Source organism: Tenrec ecaudatus, chromosome 12, assembly GCF_050624435.1.
Source record: "Tenrec ecaudatus isolate mTenEca1 chromosome 12, mTenEca1.hap1, whole genome shotgun sequence".
Taxonomy (NCBI): Eukaryota; Metazoa; Chordata; class Mammalia; order Afrosoricida; family Tenrecidae; genus Tenrec; species Tenrec ecaudatus.
The window spans coordinates 129,554,335-129,578,301 of NC_134541.1; the positions used below are offsets into that span (position 1 = coordinate 129,554,335).

The 23,967-nt window shown below is 54.3% G+C and overlaps 1 protein-coding gene across 2 annotated transcripts in view; it reads right to left on the bottom strand.

The window, feature by feature from the left end:
• COL26A1 (collagen type XXVI alpha 1 chain) overlaps nucleotides 1–20,225 on the bottom strand; it is a 175,085-nt gene extending 154,860 nt beyond the window's left edge. For both annotated transcript variants that reach the window (XM_075528516.1, XM_075528515.1), the window contains exon 1: nucleotides 20,068–20,225. In XM_075528516.1, the coding sequence (XP_075384631.1) occupies nucleotides 20,068–20,225 (158 nt within the window). The remainder of the gene's footprint in view (nucleotides 1–20,067) is intronic.
• Nucleotides 20,226–23,967: the final 3,742 nt, after the last annotated feature.

A 23,967-nucleotide genomic window follows, 5' to 3' on the forward strand; every position in this document is an offset into this window, starting at 1 on the left:
TAGAGCAAGTTGTGCCTTATCTCGGGAGACAAGAAGAGGTTCCCCCAATGTAGGGTGTTTCGTAGTGGAGTCCAGTGACTGCACGTTGGGCTGATACCTACATGATCAGCAGTTCAAAACCACCATCGCCCCTTGGGAGAAAGACAAGGCTTTCCACTCCCGTTAAGAACTATAGTCCAGGGACCCCACGGGGCAGTTCTACCCTGTTCTAGAGGGTTGCTATGGGTCAGCATCCAGCAGATGGCAGTGAGTTCCGTTTCTGGTTTTGGTGGTGCAGTGGGTGACAAGTTGGGCTGCTAACTGCAAGGTCAGCAGTTCAAATCCACCAGGCATCCCATGGGAAGAACAATGAGTCTTTCTATTCCTGTAAAGATCGACGACCTCAGAAACCCACAGGGGCAGTTCTACTCTGTCCTAGAGGGTCGCTAAGAGTCAGAATCGACTCGATGGTGATGAATTTGGTGTTTAGAAGCTGAGGCCTGAAGCCTGAGCAAGAGGAAGCAGACTGGTGGAGGCAGAAATAACATCAAGTACAAAGCCCTCAGGGCACTTGGGAGCTGGTGGGTTAGGGGCAGGCAGAGTGAGCACAGCACCTGGCTAGAGGAGAGGGGCCAGGTGGGTTGAGCCGGACTTCACTCCCAGCTACTCAGTTTCTCGCCATGTTGCTTGCTGAAAGCAGGGAGGACTTGAAGCCCCTGCTGATGAAGATCAAGGATTGTAGCCTTCAGTGTGGATGACAGCTCAATATAAGGAAGACCAAAATCCTCACCACTGGACCAACAGGCGCATCATGATCCATGGAGAAAAGGTTGACGTTGTCAAGGATTTGGTCTTGCTTGGATCCAATCAATGCTCAGGGAAGCAGCAGTCAGGAGATCAAAGGATGCATGGCATTAGGCCCAACACCTCTTTGGGGTATTGAAAAGCAAGGCCCAAACTAGTCGCAGGCTCATGACCCTACCCAGATGGACTTAATTCAGCCAATGGGGTCAACCAATACCTTCCACCACACGGCCTCCCCAGCCAGAGGTTTAAGTTACCCTGGCCTCAGGAAAGCGGTCTCCCTTTTATATGCCGTTTCTGTGCTTGGGCCGGGCCACCCACTCACTGACTGGCCTCAGTTCACCACATGCGGGTGAGCAGTCACATGAGGTTGCCCGTGTTCAGCTGTGAGCCCCAGCGTGGCTTACAGGAGCTTTGGCATGCTTCCCTGAAATAGCATGTGCTCCTTGGCGACGGTAAAACCTGAAACTTTGCCCGTTTTTTATAAAAACCCTCTTGGATCACAAACCAGGCTTCGGTGTGAATTCTTCCTCATGCAAAGCCACGAACCCAGGTAGGAGCCACCCGAGAAACCTAACACTGGAAGACAAGGCTTCGTCTGACATGCTTTGGACATGTTGTCAGGAGAGAGCAGTCCTGGAGGAGGGCATCATGCTTGGTGAGAGGACAGCCCTCTATGAGGTGGACTGGCACAGTGGCCACATCAGTGCACTCGGACATGGGAACCATGGGAGGACGGAGCAGGACCAGGCAGTGTTTTTTTTCTGGTGGGCACAGGGTCCCTATGGGTCAGAGCTGACTCAAGGCCCCTAGGAACAACTCAGGTGCCACTCCAGATAAGAAACATGTCTGGAGCCCTTGGATGAAGGCATTCAGGGTCTGAGTCAATTATCAAAATTAACCAAGAAGACAAAAGAAAGAAAAGGGTGGGAGGGGGAGCAGATCACTGCCATTGAGTGGGTGCTGACTCATATCGACCCTATAGGACAGGGTAGAACTGCCTCTGTGGGTTTCTGAGACTGTAACTATTTTTCTTTTTTAATTAATCATTTTATTAGGGGGGGCTCTTACAAATCTCATGACAATCCATCATCCAATAATATTAAGCACACTTGTACATGTGTTGCCATTAACATTTCCAAAACATTTCCTTTCTACTGGAGCCCTTGGTATCAGCTCCTCTTTTTCCCTTTCCACCTCCACCCTCCCACCTTCGTGAATCCTTGATCAATTATATATTATTATTGTTATTCCGTGTCTTTTACACTGTCCATTGTCTCCTTTCACCCACCTTTCTGTTATTCACCCAGCACTCCGCCCCCCAGGGGGGAGGCGGGTGTATATATCCAACCTTGTGATGGGTACCCCTTTATCCCCCTTCCCTACCCTCCCCCTATCCTCATGATATTCCAATACTCTGAGGGTTTTATCTGTCCTGAATTCCATGTGTCGAGAGCTCTTATCTGTACCGATGTGTGTACCGCAGTCTAGCCAGATCTGTAAGGTAGAACGGGATCATGATAGTGCGGGGGGGAGGGGGGTGTTGTAATTTGGGAATTAGAGGAATGAGGTGTGCTTCGTCAGTGCTACGCCGCACCCTGGTTGACTCTTTACGGGAGTAGGAAGTCCTGTCTTCCTCCATGGAGGGGCTGGTGGGTTTAAACTGCTGACCTTGCGTTTAGCAGCCCAACGTGAAATCCAGTGGGCCGCCAGGGCTCCTGAAGAAAGAGCCCAACCAAACCAGCAGCAAACTGGGCGGAAGCCAGGATCACACGCTGTGAGCACAGGGGGTGCTTGGGCTGCCAAGCCCTTTGGAGTCTGAGAATCAGCCTTGTGGTCACGTCAATCACCTAGGGAAGGACGGGGAGCAAGAAGTGCGGATTCCCCCAGATAAGCCATTCCAGGAAGCAGGAATAAGAATGTCAGGAGCCAGAGCAGGCTGGCTGAGCCCGGCCAACAATAGCTAAATCCAGAGGAAACAGCAACCTTCTCCCCAAAGGCTTCCTGGCGGGGAAGACGCTGGCACCTCCAGAGTCTGGCAGGGGCACAGACAGCCCTGGGAGGAGGTCCCTAGGGGATGCTGGAAGCTTCTCACAAAGGCTCACACAGGAAGGGCTCCTCCAGGTCCCCCTCAGGGCTAGGTAACTGGGGGAGCTACTGAAGCAAATGCCATACAGCCCCCACCCCACCCTTCTGAAAAAAGGCAGGGGCAGTGGGGAGACCAGACACTCACAGACGGCAAATGACAGTGTTGGGGCCGTCAACCGTGGTCATGGGCTCTAACAACTGAAACACAGACACCCCCTCTGTGTCGATGGGCCCCACCACACCCATCTTGTTCACGAGTGAGGGAGAACCGGCATGTGGGGGGAACCCTGTGGTGGGGGCCCTCCTTCAAGTGAACAGAAACACATCTGAGCAGTGACTTGTCCGCATATCGTTGTTTTTGTTTTCTGATAGCGGTAAAATACTTGAACAAAACCATAGCCGGTCCAGGGCCCAAGTCTACTTACTCAGCAAACTCAGACTCACCGCCAGCACGTTGATGGCGACTCACAGCGACCAGATAGGGCGGCACTGAACTGTCCCTGTGGGTTTCCAGATGGTAACTCTTTTGTTATTTTTAATCATTTTATTGGCGGGCTCTTACAGCTCCTATAACATTCCATACATCGATTGTATCACACATATTTCTGCATATGTTGCCATCATCATTTTCAAAAAGTTTTCCACTTGAGCTCTCGGTTCAAGCTCCTCTCCACCCCCACCCCCACCCGCCACCGCCCCAGGACGGTAACTCTTGACAGGAGTAGAAAGCCTCATCTTTCTCCCATACTTAAACACGTTTTCTCATCTGAGCCCGGCCCAATCCTGCTACTTCCACTTTCCTTTCTTTAAAGATCAGTTTACTGGGGGCTCTTCCGGTTCTTACAACATTCCACACATCGATGGTTTCAAGCTTATTTGTACATAGGTTGCCATCATCGTTTTCTAAACATTTACTTTTTCCTTCAGTCCTTGGTATCAGCTCCTCTTTTTTCCCTCCCTCCCCCTCTACCCACCCTCGTGACCCCTTGCTAACTTATAAATTGTTATTGTTTTCTCCTGTTCCTTATAAGGTATGGACTCACGGAGAGGAGAGGGCAGCTCCCATGTGGGTCCACAAGTCCCAGCATGACCCTGGATGACACACCACAGGCAAGACGGCCTCCCGCACAGGCTTCTCCCAGCCCTCCTGCTTCTTGGAGCATGAATCTCCTCATGAGACCTCAGGATCCTGGCATCTCAGGGGGCGCCAGGTCCCTCACTCACATTCCCAAGAGCCTCTCCTCCGGGCTGACTCCCCCAGGGGGCTGAGGTTAGTTTTCCCAGGCAGAACAGCCCCCTCCCCTCACCCCCAGGCCTGTAAAGCAGGGAGCCCAAGACTTCAGGAAGCAATAACCGGACCCTTGCTGCTGACTTTCACGAGGTCCGGGCAGCCCTGGGGGCGTCCCCTGCAGGGTGAGGTGGGAAGGGACCCTGGGCAAGATCCGCTGTGATATCAAGAGGGGGGCTCGAGTCGCCTTGGTCCACCAGGCGCACGCTCCCAGAGGCGCGGTGTCTGCAAGCACCCTCACAAAAGGCTCCCCACATAAGGACTCCACAGCAGTACAGGACGCCTCCGTGCACCACACGACCCGGGGAGCCCACGGGGAGCATCTCCAGCTGGCCAGCCCCCATGTATGCTTCACCTGAGCCCCGTGAGCCCCCAGAACAACCTGATGGGCAGCTACTCGGAGGGCTCCCATCCTACAGACGAGGAAACGACGAGCCGGAGCCCCAGAGCCCCACATGGCCGGGGTCCAGGGAGAGGCAGCCTGGCCCCAGCCCCTGCTTTCCTGATGAAAGACAAAAGACAAACTCACTGTCAATGGGTCCGCACCGACTCACAGTGACCCAACAGGACAGGGTCAAACTGCCCCCCACGAGTTTCTGAGACTGTGACTCTTTTTGTACAGTAAATTGAAAAAGCCTCGTCTTTCTCCCAAGGAGCGCCTGGTGGTTTCAAACTGCCGGCCTTGAGGATTGCAGCCCAAGGTATAACCACCAGGCCACCAGGGCCCCTTCCCATGGTAAAGGACCCGCTTGAGCTCTCTGGACAAGCATTTCGTCACAGCGTCCGTTAGCACCCAAGAGAACAAACTCTGACAGACAGACTCAGGAACACCACCTCCCCCCCCCCCCACACACACACACACATACACACTCACTCTGCTCAGTGGGGCAGGGGGAGCCGCCAGGCCATCGGGTCAGGTCTGTGGGCAGCTGGGGGCAGCAGGCAGGGGCAACCCCTCTCTTCTGGCTGTCACAGAAAGAATTCACCTGGCTGCGGTCCAGCTGATTTCAAGGGGTTCTTTAGAAAGCCATCAAGGAGAAGCATGGAGATGGTAGTTTCTGGGGGGCCAGCAAAGGAAGATGGGCCAGAAAGGCCGGGGACCTATGATTGTCCCCAGCGAGGGACAGGGTGTCATGTGTACGCTTCCAGATGAGCTCGCCTGACCCTGAGACACGTTGAACTAACATTCCCGAGAATCCTCAAAGCTAGCTATTGCTGGTCTACTCCCCTGCCCCAGGCCCAGCTGGTCAGGGTCCAGCTCACACACTGGAGAAGTGGCAATGAAGTGTCAGCCATTCAGGCCAAGAGAAGCCCAGAGCCATGTTCTCACTGCCGTAGGAATTGTTTCTCTGGGAATGGGTTTTAAAATAACAGACCAGTTGCTGGAGCGGGAGGGGGTGAGCCGAAAGCCCCCAGGGGTCTCAGGAAAGTGTCTCACCAGATTTTTACCTTGAGACAGTCACACAAGATTTTCTGAAAAAGCCCCCCTTCTCCACCACACTCCTACTTCAAAGGCAGGGAAGGAGCTTTCCCAGGCTCCTTTGAAAGGGGTTTCCAAGAACTAACCTTGCGGAGACAAAGCGGCAGACGGTGACCTCACTCCCGGACCCCTCTGAATGACAGCCCACCCCAGGGGTGGAGCCATGCATCGGTTTCTCAGAGAGAGACACACACAGGGGATCAGGGCGTCCGCCTGTCCATTCACACGGGCACCGAGTATTCACCAGCTACCTCACACGCACACGCCCAGAGCTGGATGCTAAGACTCTGCAACGAAACCCCCGAAACCCCCGAGGAGGATAAAAAATGACAGTATTTTACATAAGCGAGGTGTGTCTACACCTTTTCTAAGCCTGAGAAAACACAGCAAAGTCCCCGCAGGGGCCCAAGCAGCCTGGGCTGCCAGAGAAACCAACAGACTTGTCTTGGAAGAAGCATACCCGGATTGCTTCTTAGAGAGCAAGGTTGGCGAGACTTCGGGTCACATACTTCAGCCATGCTCTCAGGAGGGACCAGACCCTGGAGAAGGACATCATGCTTAGGAACACAGAGGGTTGGCCACCCAGAGGAAGACCCTGCATGCGGGGATGAACTGACACGTGGCTGCAACCAGGGGCTCCCACGCAGCCACGGCGGTGAGGACGGCACAGGACTGGGCCATGTTCTGTTCTGTTGGAAGCAGGGATAGCAATTAGATATGCCAACTAGACACCCGTGGCTAGGGGTGGACTTCAACCTGCCATCAGGTCACAGGTTGATGATGCCTCCTTTGGGGCGGGGGGGGGGGGGTCTTTTTATAAGGGAGAAACTGGGAACTTCTCTCTTTCTCTGCCCCTCCTTTGTCTTCTCTGCGTCTGCCTCCAGGAGCTATCGGTGCCCTGCTTGTTCCCACCAACCTGGCATCCACGAAATCCTGCCTGTACCGGTACCTGTGCTCTCCCTGCACACCACTGCACCTTTCCGCGTCATCAGCCTGCAGCTGCGTGCGTGTGTGTGTGTGTGTGTGTGTGCATGCATGTGAAGGTGGCCCTGGGCTAGCACCGGACGTATGGACTGGGCTGGGCAGCCTTCTGGACCTGGAATGACCTCCGGATGTAACGCTCTTGCTTGTATGTAGATGAGTGTCACTGGGGTTGTGTCTCTAGACCCCCCAGCCTGACGCAGTGTATAACCGAGAGTCAGACTGACCGGTGGCACTGAACAGTGATGATGTGGGGGGAGGGGCGCGGGGGGGTGCCACCTCATGCGGTGGCAATCTCATGAGGCAGCACGCCAAGCTGCCCCACAGGGCTTTCTTAGCGGTGATCTTGGCAGAAGCGGAACACCAGGCCTTTCTTGGGAGAGGCCCCTGGGTCAGTTCACACTGACCTTTAGGCGAGTTGGTGAGTACAACCCACATGCACCACCCAGAGACCTCCGAGTCAAGGGTGGAGGCGTTGAGTGAGAAGGGAACAAGTCAAACCCCTCCACTCAACTGAAACAAGAAAGAGAGAGAGAGAAACTTCCAAGGAAAAACTCCCAAGACGTGGGAAACCTTATGGACCAGGCACGAAGCACAGGACACACACTCCCCCAACCCCCGCCATGCCTCAAGGCCAGGTTCTTCCAGCCACATGTCTTGGCCCACGGATGGGGCTTGTGGAATCCATCTTCTGCGTCTTGGCAAGCCCTTCGTTTTATGAACTTCAAGTGCGTCGCATACTGTTTTAAAAAGAAAGGCATCACATGTGGTCGCCGTCCATAGTCTTGTGCGGAGACTCGGTTCAGAGAGAAGTGAGTGTCTGTGTCGGTGTCGCCATGTGAAAGCTGTTTCTGACTATGGGTCACGGGGAAAGAACTCCCAGAAAAGACGGTCCTCCGGGCAGGGCCTCCCCAAACCAGGCCCCACGCCGACAGAGTCCCAGGCACCTCTTTGCGGGGCTGGAGTGGGGGCGGTGAGTCGGGAGTGAAATAGATCTTGGGGGTGGGTGCCACCCAGTCCGTTCCAGCTCACAGCGACTCTCTGCGTTGCCTCGTCCCATGTCACCCTCATGGTTTGTGGCTGGGTTGGAGCCCTGTGGGGTCCGGCCACCTCAGTGAGGAGCTGCCTCGTTTGGGCTGACCCTTTCTTAAGCACAATGTCGGGCTCCAGGAACTGGTCTCTGCTAAGAGCACATCCAACGCGCTCAAGGTAAATCCTGCCCCCCCCCCCCCCCCCCCCCCCCCGCCCACACACACTTCCAGGGAGCAACTGTAACTATCACTGTAACTGTTTCCAACAGATGTGTTTGTTCTTCTAGCAGCTCCGGGTGCATCGCTGTCCTCCCCCAACAAAGGCCTGCATTCTTCAAACCATGTATCATTTCAGCCTTTTTTTCCCCAGCGAGTGTCAGTCAGTGATGGACATCCCATTTCTATCTCCCTGGTGAGTTCCAACAAGCTGGTCTGTGCCCTGGTGTCTAGAACCCCTGGATCAGCTAACCCCATGTGTGGGGGCCAGGGCTAAATGAAAACACAGGGCCTCACACCAGGCCTTGAGGACCAGGTTCCCGATGAGAGCAGCCAGTCCACAGAGAGGACCACATGGCCGGCCCCACTATGAGACATGACGCCCCCTCACTGACCCATAGCCCTGCAGGGGACAACACCGGAGACACAGTGTGGGAACTGCACCCGATCTGATCCCACTACACCGAGGCAAAACACTAAGGGGGTGCAACAGAACAGCAAGGGAATGGAGCGGCGAGATCCCCAGGGAATGCTGAAGGTGGACTTAGGGGCCAAGGTGTGGTGCCCCAACAGACTGGACTGGGAAACACTCCTAAAGGCCAACAAACAATCCTTGAACTATAAAAAAAAAAAAGGAGAGAGAGAGGGAGGGAGGGAGGGAGAGAGAAAGAGAGAGAGAGAGAGAGAGAGAGAGAGAGAGAGAGAGAGAGAGAGAGAGAGAGAGAGAAAGAAAGAAAGAAAACATAGAGCCTCTTCAGTAAAAGTCAGGAGAAAAAAACCAAAATGCCCCCTTCTCCAATTCTCTCCCTCTCTCCCATCACTCAGTGCTGCTTCAAACGTGCTCCCTTGAGCACAAGGACACTTGTGGGACCAGTGCAGACCCTCACAGGCACCCAGAGACCCCCACCTGCACTTCTCACACGCACCCCCCGTCACACCCCACCACTATCTGGCCGGAAGCACTGAGGTCTCGCTGGTTGCAAGAAAATCAAGCCAGGCACTTTCCCTTCCCAAAGACCTGCTGACCCATGCTGGACAGATGAGCCCCATGGGACTGCTGGGGACGTAGCAGGTACCTAGACTGGGAATGAGCAGTCTGACACCAAATGACCCACTAGCCTTGTCACGGCCAGGCAGCCCCAGACAACGACAGCAGCTGCCGGGACCCAGCCTAAGATGCCTCCTGTGTGTGCATCTCATCTTCCCTGCACCTGCACCCCGGCCCCATCAGGGCAGAGGGGTTAGGCATCTTGGGCAGGAGCGTCAAGGGAAGGCCGTGTGGACGTGGAGTGCCAGAGGTTGGGGAGCCAGCGCTGGGGGCCCATGCAGGGTAAGCCGAGCCTCCACTGGCTCCTCCGATCGCAAACGTAAGTGTATTCAGAATTGCAAAATGATGATCACAGAGAACATGCACCTACATTGGTAGCCTTGGTGCCCGGGCCGGGGGCATCTGCACCGGTCAGACCCCAGAAGGTTGGTTCTGCATGGTGGGGGCTGGGGACATGTGGGGAGGGGCAGAAAGAAAGGGGAGGCAGGATTTGGGGCAGAATCCAATCGAGCAGTATCCTCATAACTTAGTTCTGACCTGTCCTCAAACCGACTTGCTGGAGAGCGCGTGAATGGGGAGCAGAAAGCATTGAATTGCACCTTCTTGCCACTGCTGAGGGAAAAGTCGGAAATGGGCGCAAATCCTGACCCATGGACCCAAATCCTGCCCAGCTCCTCCCAAAGTGGAAACAACACCCATTGGGGAGCCTTACTCAGAGCCTCCCCTCCCCGCCCCTGTTGCTGCAGAAGCATGGCTGCCTGCCCTGATGCCCTGCACCCCATGGGGGAATAGGAAGTTGGTGGGGGGGGGCACCAAGCCTAGTCAGTGAGGATTCCCAGCCATGAGGTACTTGATGAGGGCACTTCAGTTGATTCACAGAGCTGGGACTTCAAGTCCTGATCTGGGTCCGAAACCACCACAGGGAGTGACATGAGGAGGGGACGGGACCTTTGGACAAAGGCAATTTAGCTAATGTGGCAGTTACATACTCTGTCAACTTGAGGAAGGGGTGGAGTCTAGACTGTCAATCAGGTCGCAGCTGGATGACCTCATTTGGAGGCGCTAAGGAGATAAATAGCTCCCTGGAGGCCAGACTGACTTGACTCTCTCTGCTTTGTCTCCCTGTGGACAAGCCACATGGAGCCAGAGCCCTGGAGCTAGGGTGGAGACCCCTGCCAGCTGCTGAGATGCTTCCACCACCACTGGATCCACTAGACTTTCCACCCACTGGCCTGCGATCTTCCTGCACTCAGCATCATTGCATGTGTTGCATGAGTCTGAAGAGGAATTTATAGACTGGTATCGGACATATGGGCTAATATCGGCCTTATGGACTTGATCTGCACTGGGCTGGGATGTTTTCTCAATCTGCAATTACTCCTCATATACAGCACTTTCTTATACACATGAGTGTCTCTGGATTTGCCTCTCTGATCTACCAGGACTAACCCAACTGAGTTGGCTGAGGGCAAGTGGGTAAGGCCAGTCAGCTTTGGCAGATTTGAGCACACGCAGCCTCTCTCCAAGGAGCCCTAGTGGCACAGTGGGTCACTCACGACGAGGTCGGTGGTGGAACGCCATCAGGCACTTCATAGGAGAACGACGTGGCTGTCTGCTCCCATCAAGGTCTGGTTTGAGAAACCCTCAGGTGCAGGTCTGCTTGGTCCCCTAGAGCCCTTAGGACTGAGCGTCAACAACAGATACACGGGCCATTCCTCTTGTCATCCCCGGCCCTACTCTGTATCTGCTCCCAGGGCGAGGGGACCACAGAACCACCCTTACAGCTGGGCGAGAGCCACCCCGACCCTGGCTGCTGCATTTTAAAGGACCATACCCCTCCCCAGAGATATCTGAGGGGCAAGGGGACAAGACACCCACATCCCCCTTTAGCCCTTGAGTCGGGTCTGGAATTTTCAGTCCTGCTCCAGCCTGCATGGGCCTCCTCCTTGGGATTTTCTGACCATGGATGCACACCCAAACTCAAGGGGGGTCCCATGGGTCATGTTGGGGTGGATGTGGGTGAAGCTAGGTAGTGTCCACACCTGCATAAGCTGCCCTCCACCCAGCCCAAGATCGGGGGGTTGGATGGGGTGAGAGAGGAAATGGAAGGTGACACTCCCTACATGAAGTCCCAGCACAAAACTAGCTTCAGTGATCACTCTGACGACATGAGGTGTGAGGGTCTCTCTGTCAGTCTGGGTAGACTAGAGAAACAAACTCATAGACACTCTTATGTGTATAAGAAAAAGCTTACATAAAAGAGCAATTGAATATTGAGGAAACACCCCAGCCCAGGCCAGAGCAAGTCCATAAGTCCGATATGAGCCCATATGTCCAAGACCAATTTATAAAGTCCTCTTCAGACTCACGAAACACATGCAACGACACTGAATGCAGGACCATCACAGGCGAGTGGTGGAAAGTCCTGTGGATCCAGTGGTGGTAGAACCATCTCAGTGCTGGTGTGGATCTCCACGTGGTTCCTCCAGCTCCAGGGCTCTGGCTGCATCAGCATAGCTCCATCAGATTCCATCGTCAGGAATGTCTCACAGGCAGTGAGTGTGTGTCCCACCTCCAGCAAGCTATTTATCTCCTTAGCGCCTCCAAATGAGGTCATCAAGCTGCGACCTGATCGACAGGCTAATCTCCACCCCTTCACTCTTAACAGTCTCAAATTGACAGATTATATAACTACCCGAGTCTCCATTTTCATTCTACCCCCAAGCCCTCCAACTGTCAGGACTACCCCAGGCTCAAAACTGGCACAAGGTCAGGAAAGTCTACTCTCCGTCCCTCAAGGCAATCTTAACCCAGAACGATTAAAATGGCCCCATCCAGATGTGCCCCAAGGAAAGAGGAGTGCTATGCAAAATGGCACAGCCCCTCCAGAGGGAAACAGGCCCATTCCCAGCAAAATGAAACAGGCGTCGACTTGACTCAGAAAACCCACTCTCAGCACTTTTGCCTCGAGCCCCCCTTGCAAAAAGCAGGGAAGGAATCATGCACAGGCTAGTCGTTGGGTGCTATTGTGTGTGACACAGAATGTGGAGCCAATCTGAACTCCCCTCCATCAAAGCCAAACTCAATAAGCTAGTTGTTCACACCACACAGAGCTGAAGAATCATGAAATCAACGGAGAAGAAACCAATGGCCTTGGTAACTGAGGCAGTCACCGACTCTGGTGTCAATTTAAGGATGAAGAGTGTAGGGGTGGAGTCTAGGCTGTCAATCTGGAGACAGCCAATGAGACTTCTGTGTAGGCATGGCCTTCTCCTGAGAATTCTGGGAAATCTGGTACTTCCTCCCTGGAGGTGGAAGACACTTCTCTCTCTCTGCTACTCCATGGGAGACATTTGCAGAAGACAAGCCACATGGAGCAAGCAGACCTCGGAAGCCAGAGAGCCACAGAGAGACCCCTGCCAGCACTGAGATGCTTACAACGCCACTGGACCCAAAAACTTTCTACCCACAGAATTCTGATTGTCCTGCGTTTGGCTTTATTGCATGTGTTTCGTGAGTCTGAAGAGGATGTTATAGACTGGTATCAGACATACAGGCTAATATCAGACTTATGGCCTTGGACTGGACTGAGTTGGGACGTTTTCTCCATGTTCAATCGTTCTTGTGTATAAATCTCTTTCTTATACACACAGGTATGTCAATGGATTTGTTCCTCTAGTCTACCCAGACTAACACAGTAACAGACCAATCGACACAACCTACTGTGAAGTGGGAAAGCCAAATGCAGAACAGCCTGTCTCTTTGCAATAGATGAAAGAAAGATACACTGTAGATATACACACACCTTGTATTTGCAAATAGGAACAGTGGAAAGATAAACCCAATGTGAATTCCCAAGATGGCTACCTACAAAGAATAGAGAAGAGGAACTTATTTATAAATGCATTCTAGTAACTAAATGAAGAAGAAATGACAGGCTTGGAGGAGCATCATCTCGCGCCCCTCATGGAAATTGTGGGTGGAAGCAGAGTCACCAGTACCTGCTAATGTCACAGGAGGAAAAGAAGTGATGACCAGAGAAGACGTGAGCTATTCCTGGTCAGAGACGGCTACCCCATCCACGAGGTCAGATTGCCAAAATAATGCAAATGAGGATAAGGAAGAGAATGAGGCACTAGAAACAGACAAATCTGGTCATGTTTCTCTATCCCACTTCCAGTTTAATAAAGTGGACAGAGGAGCATATCAGCAGCCACCGCAAGGATACACACAATCCTGAATAAAGAAAACTCTGCGAGGCATAGTTTCATCAACCAGTAAGTTGCAAGGAAAAGAGAGAGAGGAAATGTAAGTGTTTAACACCCATCTTTCCAGGAAAAAAAAAAAAGCTACATCCTTCTAATATGTGATACAATACACTGCTCACCTATGATTGCTGTGATAGGGAGTTTTTTTGGACCAACAGGGCACCCATAAGAAGATGTGGGTGGAATCTAGCCTGTCAATCAAGGCACAGCCTGATGATGGCATGGCCTTCTCATAAGGAAGATCCTGGGGGTTTCCTTTCTCTCTCTCTCTGCCTTCACCTTTCTGTTGACTAGCCACGCTGACACCTGTGCGAGCCCCACGGATGCATCCACTGCCATTGGATCCACAAGACTTTTTCCCCACCAGCCTGTGATTGTCCTGCAGCCTGCATCATTGCATGTGGCGGCATGGGTCTGAAGAGGGACTGAGGGACTAGTATCAGACTTATGGACTGCAGTCGGACTAGGCTGGGATGTTTTCCTGGTATATAAGTACTTCTTGTTATACAGCTATCTCTTACAGTTACATATGGGTATCAGTGGATTTGTTTCTCTCGTCAACCCGGCCGAACACAATCACCTATGATCATCCTTGCAAAAAACAACAAAAATCCTATCAAACTTGTAAATCCAAACTCCAACGTAGAAGCAATGCCAGGGATAGAGGATAAATTACGCCACCCCTCTGGGAACAAATCCTGCAGGACTAGCACAGCAAGCTGACTGACGGACTGACATTTCAACAAGTCAGAGACGTGGGGCGTGGGGAGGGAGAACTTCTACAATAAGAGAGACTTAAAAGATAGCACAGTATGGGGCAGGGAATGTATGGATGTGCTTTATACAATTGATGTATGCATATGTATGGATTGTGGTAAGAGTTGTATGAGTCCCTAATAAAATGTAAAAGAAGAAAAGAGAAAAAAATGATTAGGGCAAAGACTGTACAGATGTGCTTTATACAATTGATGTATGTATATATATGAACTGTGAAAAGAATTGTATGAGCCCCAATAAATTGTTAAAATTAAAAAAAAAAAAGATAGCACAGTAAAAGCACGGGCTTTATTTGGACTCAGAATTTATCAAGTGAACAACAGAGAAAGACTTTGGGGATAGTTGGAGAAACTGGCATGGGTCTTGGGTCCGTGTGGTCAGCAGTTTGAAACCACCACCAGCTCCTTGGGAGAAAGACCAGGCTTTCTACTCCTGTAAGCAGTTAACAGTCTCAGAAACCCACAGGGGGTGTCGCTGTGAAGTAGAACCGACTCGATGGCAGTCCGTCTCGGAAACCCATGGAGGCAGTTCTAGCCTGTCTGTCCTACAGCGGCACTGTGCATCAGAACCGACTCGATGGCAGTGAACAGGTAGGTGTCAGAGATGCTACAACACACAAAACCATCGAGCCCAAATAACAAGGGCACTGAGACTGTACACCCTGCAGGTAGTCTTCTCGGAGCTCCTAGGAGGGCCTTTAACCCTGTAAGGACCCACTGCCCACAGGAGAAACAGCACACGCAGATACTCAGGATGGCGAGAGGACACGCCCCGGAATCGGACAACATTGTGGCATCGCTGAGGCAAGACAGACCATACAGAGAGCTTTGGGGATGCAGCCTTGGAAGGAATGCAGTAGGAGACAAAATTCTATCATGAAGGCCATCTGTTTCTGTCCCCCCACACACACACACACACACACCCACAGTGGCATCACCCTTCTCCCACGCTGGCTGGGGCTCCTCTTACCACACAGGGGACAGGGTCGATGAGCTGAAACCTCTCTGCCCCTGATGCAGAACAGAGTAGCTCCCCAAAGGGTCTTAACTGAAGAGAGCTACGGCCACTAGAGCAACCAAGAGAGGGGACCCCTCTTCCCTGTGGCCACCGTGTGGTGGAGGAAGAGAGCTAAGGACATTAAACTGGGCCCCATCTGAAGAGGACAGGTTGAGAAGGCCTCCAGCATTGGTCTAGGGCCCATCAAAGAAGTCACACTGCCAGTAGCCTGGCCACCACCGCTGACAGCTCCCCATGCTGAGCGGCGGAAGGGACACAAAGATGCCCTGCCCTCCTGCGTTATCAACAAGCAATGGCTTTGCTGAAACGATGGAGCCTTGACCTTGACCCCTGGACAGGGACAGAGGCATTTTCAGGCCACTGTGAGGGAAGAACAGGGTGACGATGTTGGCAGGCGTCAGGTCTGGACTGAGAAGGCTGTGTGTCCACTCGATGTCGACCCCCAGAGACCCCACAGCACAGGGTGGAGCGGCCCCTGTGGGTTTCCAAGACTGTGCCTCGTTCCGGGAGTAGAAAGCCTCATCTTTCTCCTGTGGAGCAGCCGGTGCTTTCAACCTGCTGACCCTCCGGTCAGCTGCCCAACGCATAAGCCATTCCAGAAGAGACAGACCGAGGAGGCAATGGGGTAGACAGAGGGCTGATAGTGAGCCACCGCCATGAGAGGGACCAGTCAGGGATGTTGGGCTGTGGCTCATCCTGGAGGAGCAGGAGACGAGGCTCGGCTGGGGTGGGGGCGCAGGTGGCTTCCGTGAAGACGGACAGGGAGAGCCCTGCCCACCTGGACATCAGGCAGAACATGTCAGGATTAAGCTGCCCAGTTCCTTCCACCAACCTGCAGGGGTGGCGCCAAGTAAGGGCTCAAGAGAAGGCGTTACTGTTAGGAATATCTCCAAGGCTGGCCTGGAGGGAGGGCACCTCGCCCATGTGGAGGACCTGCAGGAGTGGTCAGTGGGCTGAAGGGCGACAGGTGGCGTTGGAACGGGGACCCCAGAGAGGGTGCGCTCAGCTAAGCAGCTTGGACGCTCCTGGGGACAGTTGGGAGATCAGAAAGGCTAGGTCACTCGTGCAAGGTTACTGAGGGAATACGGGCCAAGCCCAAAACGCCTGCTCCTTCCACCCCATCCTGCTGAGCTGCAGAGACAAGGTCAGTGGCCCTTCCCCAACACACACACTCACTCACTCACTCACTCACTCACTCACTCACTCACTCACTCACTGCCATCAAGTCGATTCTGACTCCTGGTGACCCTACAGGACAGAACTGGCCCACTGGGTTTCTGAGACTGTAACATTTTTTTTCCATTCCTGTATGTATTCCATAATCAAAATAAATTGAAACTCTCTACAGGAGTAGAAAGCCCTCCTCTTTCTCCCCAGAACAACTGGTGGTTTTGAACTTGAGGTTGGTAGCCCGATGCATAACCACTACACCCAGTAAAGGGGTCTTATGCTTTATGGGGCCCGATCTGGTCCTCCTCAGGAGTGACTAGCATACAGGGTCAAGACTTACCCGGGCCTCCTCTAGACCTTGCTCCCGAGCTCCAATTCTTGCCTCAGTGACTCTGAGCCCAATTCCAGGGCCGCCCTCCTGAAGGCAGAGTCATCAGCTAGGGCATGTATGTCGCCCATAGGCCAAGGGGTGACTCTGACCGGTGTGGGCAGAACTTAGAAGTGCAGGCAGGCCACTGGGCTCAGGAGACTGTCCCTAGAGGCAGTGTGGGAAGAAGCCAGGGAAAGAAGGGGGTTTAAGGGTGGCCCACCCCATGCTACCGTTTTCCAGAGCAAAGCATGGAGCAGTCTAAGTCTGCCCTTGAACCTGGCCATTAACTCACTGCCATTGAGTTGATGCCAACTCATAGCAAGCCTACAGGTCAGGGTAGAGCTGGCCTTGTGAGTTTCTGAGACTGTAACTCTTCACGGGAGTAGAAAGCCCCATCTTCTACCCTGAGAGCAGCTGGTGGTTCTGAACTGCTGACCTTGCAGTTAGCAGCCGTGGCGTTGTCAGGCTGGAGGAGAGAGGTCTTTCCTGAGCCATAGCTTGGCTTGACTCCCAGCCTATGAACAGTTAGGCCTGGGGCACATGGACCTCCAGTGATTTCTCTTGTCCCGGGTCCCACAGAGGAAAAAGGAGTTCAAGGAATAACTAGGATCCTTCAGGGCAGAAACTCATGCAACTGCTTCCTTTGTCCCCTGCCTGGGTAGCCCCTTCTAGTGGCTTCCGCTCCCTCCTCTGCTTGGAATCCCAAGTAGCTCCCACAGCATCTTAGGTTTCAAGAACACTCCCATTTCAAGAACGAATCCTAAAACGTTATCTTTTATCCCCATGAAAGCTTCTCTCTCCTCCAGCTGGAGATAGGGCGGGGGAGAGAGGCGGGGGGGGGGGGGGGGGGGGCTCGTCATTCTCACTCTTTACCCGCTGCTCACAGCTGCTGGTGTGGTCCCTGCTGGATTGGGAAAAGAGATGGGGGGCACTCTATGAGGGGAAGACAACCGGCAAGACTCCTAACAAAGATCCGGGAGGAAGGGAGGAAAGGAGGGAAGGGGAGAGGGGGGACAGATGGCGACCCAGAATGACACACTTCAAAGTGTTTCACAAATGTCTTTTCCCTACTGGGCCGACTGGAAGAATTTGGGGACCGAGCCTGACTCCCACTCTCTAGTCAGCAGACTCCCATTTCCCTGGCACTTTTATTTAGCCTTGCCACCCCAGCCTTGCTAGCAGCAACCTTTCGTGGTCCCTCCACAGGAGCTACAATGCTCTACAGGAAGCAGCCCCCATGGGGGCTTGAGTAGAATCCCTTGGGTAGAAGGACCCACCCTGGGATTCAAGTGTGGGGCAGCTAGAGCAAGGCACCCCTGAGGAATGCAAGATGCCCCAGTGCATGGCAGGCTCTGGACACACACACACACACACACAAAGGGGAAACACCAACCAGGGCCCAGGTCAGACGCCCACAAGAAGCAATGCCACCAAAAGGCCATGTGGTCAGAAGCAGCTCTGTCCTCTTGCCCATAAGCTGGACCTAAGCCCGAGGAAGCACACACGGGAGCCAAATCAGAGGCTCAGCCTGCGCTGTGCACCGTGCCAAACGCGGTGCCCAGCCCTCTGCTTCCTTCCTTCCTATGGAGGCTCTTCTATTTCAAAGACAAGGGCCCCCCTGGGGCTGACAGTTCATGAGACACAGGAGCAGGGAGACCCAGGCCAGCTCAAACCTGCAGCTGGCCCAACGCCGGACCAGGGGCTGTGACCGCCGTGCAGATTTCAGAAGGTGGACTTGGTTAAGCTCTGGAGTCTCAACCTCGAGGGTGGGGAGAATGCTTCATGGGTCCCTATTGCCTCCTACTCTCCTATCTAGACATGCACCTTCCACAAATTCATGGGGATCTTCCCATCCTGGCACAAAGACTTCTGAAAGACTCCCCCATACACACACATCTGTGTAGGCCTCTTTTCCATTTGGGCTAAAACAAAGTCTTCTAAACACGCCAGCCCCAGAACTCCCAGCCCTGTGCACTTGCCCTTCCCACCCTCACGTCTCTGGGGCCCCGCTCAGCCTACATATCCCAAGCCTCTTTGGGTTCCTTCTCACACTTTTTAATTACAGCAACAACACATGAATACAAAAATGCAAACAAAAGAATGGCCCACAGAGAAAACACAACAAAACAAGCATGAGAACCCCCTTTGACTCTCTCCCCTGACTCAGCCCTATAAGCCCTCCATAGGTGACTGCGACATGCGGCTTCCTCTGGACATTTACAGACCTAGGTCCTGAGTTGTATTCGTAAATGACATCATTATATATGTATATATACATATCTATTCTGCAACTTGAAAAGCTTGGGGTTTGGGGGGGGAGTGGTGGGGGCTGAAGATGATGATCATATGGAAGTACGCTAAGGCCAGACTATTGTGGGTGTTTGGAGAGCAGTCCTAATAGAAGCCTCCGGTATTTCCAAACAAAATGAGGGACCGAAAATGGCACGCAGAGTTTTCCAGAAACTCTTCAGGCGCTTAGGAGACCGGCCTGCTCCAACCCTTAGATGCACATTTTCTGTTTTGTTGTTTTGTTTTGTTTTGCTTTGCTTTGCGCACCCCCTGCACAAGATACCCCTGCCTCCTTGCTCTGGGACTCGGCCAGAATTCCTCTCCGGAGTCCTCCGGGGATTGGTAAAGGATCATGGAGGGGGAAAGAGAGCTGGGCCGGGTCTCTGCATCCTCCATCGGGACGTGCAAATCCAAAGCCTCGGGTTTGGAGGAAGCCGGCAAGGATGCGGCTCTAGAGCTTGGACGGGAGTTTCCCCATGAAAGGCCAGCAGCGAACACTGAAATCGCCAGGCCAGGGTTGGTTCGAGGATCGAAGGAGATGGCAGCTGGCCACTCGGACGGTGCGTCCTGGGGAGCAGTTAGAACGGGGTGCGCCCCGACGGGGCTCAGGAAAACTCCAGGCTGGGTGCGCTGCCCGCACGCTGCGTTCGGCAGTCGGAGGAGCGAGCAGGGACAGCGCCCCGCGGGAACGAGCCCGAGCCGGAGCCGGAGCCTGAGCCCGAGCCCGAGCCCTGCGGCGCGCGGGCCGGCCACAGCGCCACCTGCCGGCGGAGGCCACGGCCGCGCCGCGGGCTCCCGGGTTGCGCTCCTTCCCCGACCCGCGGCCGAGTCCGAGTCCGAGCCCGCGCCCGCGGCGGGACCGACCCAACCGCGGCTCCTCCGTTGCGCGACTCGGGGGACTCGGCTCTCCAGCGCCCCCAGGAAGCCGACGGGAGGGTCCGGCGGCCCGGACGCACGGCCAGGGCGACCCGCGGGGCCCGATCCTCAGCACAAAGCCGCGGCCGAGCAGGTGAGCGCGGCGGGGCCACGTGAGCCCGGGCCGGCGCTCCCGGGCCGGCCGCGGAGGTTCCCCGGCGGCGGGTCCGCGCCGCACACCCCCCGGGAGCCCGCCCCCCGGGAGCCCGCCGCCCAGGAGAGTGGGAACGCAGGCGCGCAGGGTGGGCGCGGCCCGAGGCCCCCCGCAGCCCCGGGCCTGCAGCCTGAGCCCGCGCCCCCGCCGCCCCGGCTCCCCGGGGTCCCCAGGCCGCCCCTCGAGACTCACCGGCGGCTCGCGTAGCCGCTGCCGGGAGAGCCAGCGCCCGGGTCGGGGTAGCCGTGCTGCGGCAGGGCTGCGGCCGGGAACGGGTAGAGGAAGCCGGTGGCCAGCGCTGACCCGCACAGGCAGCAGCACGCCCAGGGCAGGAGGAGCGCCAGCTGCATCCTGCACGGCCGCCCGCGGGGACCGCGGCTCCGGCCCGGCGCTGAGCGAGCGAGCGAGCAGAGCAGAGCCGGCTCCGAGCTGGCTGCGTCTGCGGCGCCCACGCCTCTCCGGGCCGCCTTTCCAAATTCAGCCGAGGTGGGCTCTGCGCCGTCAAAGGGGGCGTGGGGCTTGTTCATTAACCCTCGGCGATCTGGGGCGGAGGAGGCCGCTGAAGTGGTGGTGGCAGAATGGGGCTTCCAGCTCCCGCGGTGGCCCCGAATCCCCACCATCGTGCCCCTTGACCCCTTCCCGGCTCCGTCCTCTGCTGCCCCCCCACCCCACCCCACCCCGCCAACTCGTGCTGGGTTCACCTGGGCCATGGGGTTTCAGCCCAGCTACTCTAGAACAAAGCTTCTGCAACTGTGGGTCGCCACCCCGTGTGGAAGGGGGGTGGGGTAACTGAAGGTGGGGGTCGCGAAAAATTGACAAGAGTAAAAGCTGTCCGAACGGGCAAACGACCAAAGATGAATTTCAAGTCAAAGACATCATGAATCCAGGTTCTGATGGCAACGCCTACTTTGAGAAAAAGAATTTTTAGAAACCTTCCTGAGTCTGGATGAGGTGTGAGGGTGGGGTGGTGGTCAGTTCCTTTTGAATCAGTTCTGAGCCCAGAGCAAATGGATTCACTGTCGTTGCAACTCCGGATAGAGTAGAGCTGGCCCCGGGGGTCTGCAAGGCTCTCTGCCTCCAGGGAAGCCCACTGCCTCATCTTTCTTGTGCAGCGCATCAGGTGGCTTCAAACCGCCCACCTCTGGAAGACTACTCAAATTGCCACTCACTGCCGGTAAGTCCCACTGCTAGTGACCTTGTAGGACAGAGTAGGAACCCCAGAGGTCTCTGAAACAGAAATCTTTGCAGGAGCAGAGAGCCTCGGTTTTCTCCTAAGGAGTAGCTGGAAGTTTCAAACCACCGGCCCTGTGGTTTGCAGTCCCAAACCTAACAACTTCACCATCAGGGCGCCTTTACTGGGAGCCAGGAAGATGCTATTGTCAATATGGTGGTAAAGGCCCACTAAGGAGCCTCTGCCCTCTTGTTCTGAAGATATATCCCAAGATAACATAGTTAACTAACCCTCTCCACCCTCTCACCAAACCTCCCATCCTCCTCCGCTCAATTTCCTCTCATTCTGGAGGAGAGAACATCCATGCTTCCCAAGCCCCAGGAGTTACCTCCCTGGCAGTCCTGTGTTTCAGCCTGGGACTCAGGAAGGATCAACTATACCGGAAAGTGTAAGTGGGTCCAGGAACTGCCTCTTACCCTCTATCCTTCCCTCAAGGCTGAAAAGATTTTGAGAATACCGGTTGTCCAGGAGAGTTTCGGTGGCTTCCCCAGGCAGTTGGCTAATGAATGGTGAAGTCATCCCCCCGCAGGAATGTGTAAGCATTCTGTCTTCTACTTTCCCTTTTATAACAGAAGGAGATCTTAAAGACCAGAGAAAGGCCACCTTGTTGTCTGTCCACTGGCTTTATGCTGTGGGCACTGCAGCAAGGGGATGGAAAGCTCTCTCTCTCCCCTTTAATCTTGACCGTATTCTCCCAGTGCCCTGGACTGCACTCAAGCCGGAGAGACCAAGAAGAAATGTACAGGGGACTAGGCTGACCCTACACAATCCCCTGCAGGTTTATTTGAGAAAGGAATTGTAGGTGGATAAGGAACGGCTCCCACAAACTCCAGGGCTGAAGGGGGCCGTCCCAGTTTGGTCCTCCTTTCTGTGTTATGTGCATCTGCTGCACATGGCCTCTTTAGAGCATCGGAAGGCAAAGCTGTTACTTTCAAGATGGAGCCATGGTCTTTTCAAAGGCCTCAGAGGCATGTGAGAGTTGGACATTGCATAAGGAAGAGTCCATGCATTTGCTGGAGACGAATATCGAAAAGATCCTGGACTGCTCAAAGGACCAATCCATCTGTCTTGGAAGAAGTGAGGCTAGAGGGCTCCTGAGAGGCAAGGAGGGCAAGAGTTCCACTTACATCCTTTGGACGTGTTGTCAGGAGAGCGCAGTCCTTGGAAATGGGCATCGTGTTTGGTCAAGCAGAGGGGCAGCGGAAAAGAGGAGGACTCACAACGAGATGGATGGACACAGTGGCCGCGACAATGGACTCAAGCCTGGGAACAAGTGTAAAGCTGGAGCGGGACTGGACAGTATTTTGCTCTGTTGTGCTTAAGGCTGACTCGGTGGTACCTAACAACAACAATGCCCTGGAGGACAACCAGTGCATGCTAGTCCCTGGAATTTACCAGGCAGCTTCCCTGTGTCCCACAATGCACTCGTACAAGCAACGCTGTTGGTTCTTGTCCCCAAGGTGGGGCTCTATCCTTTGGGAAGCCATGCAGGTAGCCTGTTTTCCTTCAAAAGACAGGAGGCAGGTGGAGAGCCATTTTCCCATTGAGAGAAGGTTCCACCAAAAGGATGCAGGGACTTGTCCTGACCCCAGGCCCAGAAGTCTGAGATGTAGCTGACCTTGGGTCCCCACTGACTAGCTCGGTACCCTGGAAGAAATCCTTTCCCTCTGGCCGTCCTAAGCATCCTCTTCCTCTATAAGCTGAAGAACACAGACAGGCTTGTCCTGGAAGGCCCTTCACCCTCCATTCCCAACTCCAAGGCCAACTGTTTGAAACTGTCCGAAGGAGGGCGGAGGACTCCAGTTAGCAGAGTCCACTTCCCAGGTGTTCCAGGTGTGTCACTTTGGATATGTCACTTAGCCTCCCTGAATATCTTCATCTGGAAAATCCCAATGGTGGCAATCATTGCACTTCACTTGCAGTTTGCCCAAAGGACTACCACGTGGGGTCTGACCGCTGGCAACCTGTATTCATTGGAGTGGGACCGTGCGCCGTGGGTTTTTCAATTGATCTCCACACCTTTCTTCCGAGGCACCTCTGGGGAAAGTCGAATCTTCAACCTTGAGCCTGTGCACCACCGCAGCGCCTTCCAAGTGAATTAGATGCATCGAGGGCTTGGCAAGGGGGGATCTGACACTCAGGCTCCAGAAGTGTTTGATAAAAACATCTGCGGTTACACATTGAGCGGCTAACCACAGGTCAGCAGTTCGGAACCACCAGCCTCTCAGAGGGAGAAAGACGAGGCTTGCTGCACCCGTGGACAATTACAGTCTGGGAAACCCGCCGGGGCAGTTCTACCCTGTCCTACAGGGTCACTATGAGTCAGTCCATGGAGGGCAGTGAATTTGGATTCACTGGCTTGAACGCCTCCCTCCACCTGTTGAGCACGGGGTGGGAAACCCCCCACAAGAGGAGGTGGGGCATCCCAAGCCCATAAGCATGAACATGACCTAGAAACACGCCTGCCCTTGACGTGATTGAACTATGGAATGCTATGTTAGATGTATCAAACCCCAACTCAAGGAAAGAAAGATGCTTGCTGGTATAAAGAGGTCCCTGCCGCCAGACAACCCCCCAGCAACACGGGAGAAGTGGGCTCCGCGGCCGTCCTGTTTCCAGACCTTTCTGATAAGAAAACATCAGCCCGCCTGCCTCCTCTTCAGTGGACACAAAGCAGGTCTCCGCTTCTGCTGAAGTCAGCACCGAGAGCCACTGAACGGAGAAGTAAATACGCCAAGGTAAATATCGACCTTCTGGCATGCTAAATCTCCCGCTAATCTAAAACAGAAATCTACCCACCCCCCACCCCCACAAGCTCGCCGATAGGATGGGATTCAGGGGGGCCGTGGTCACTGCCCAGT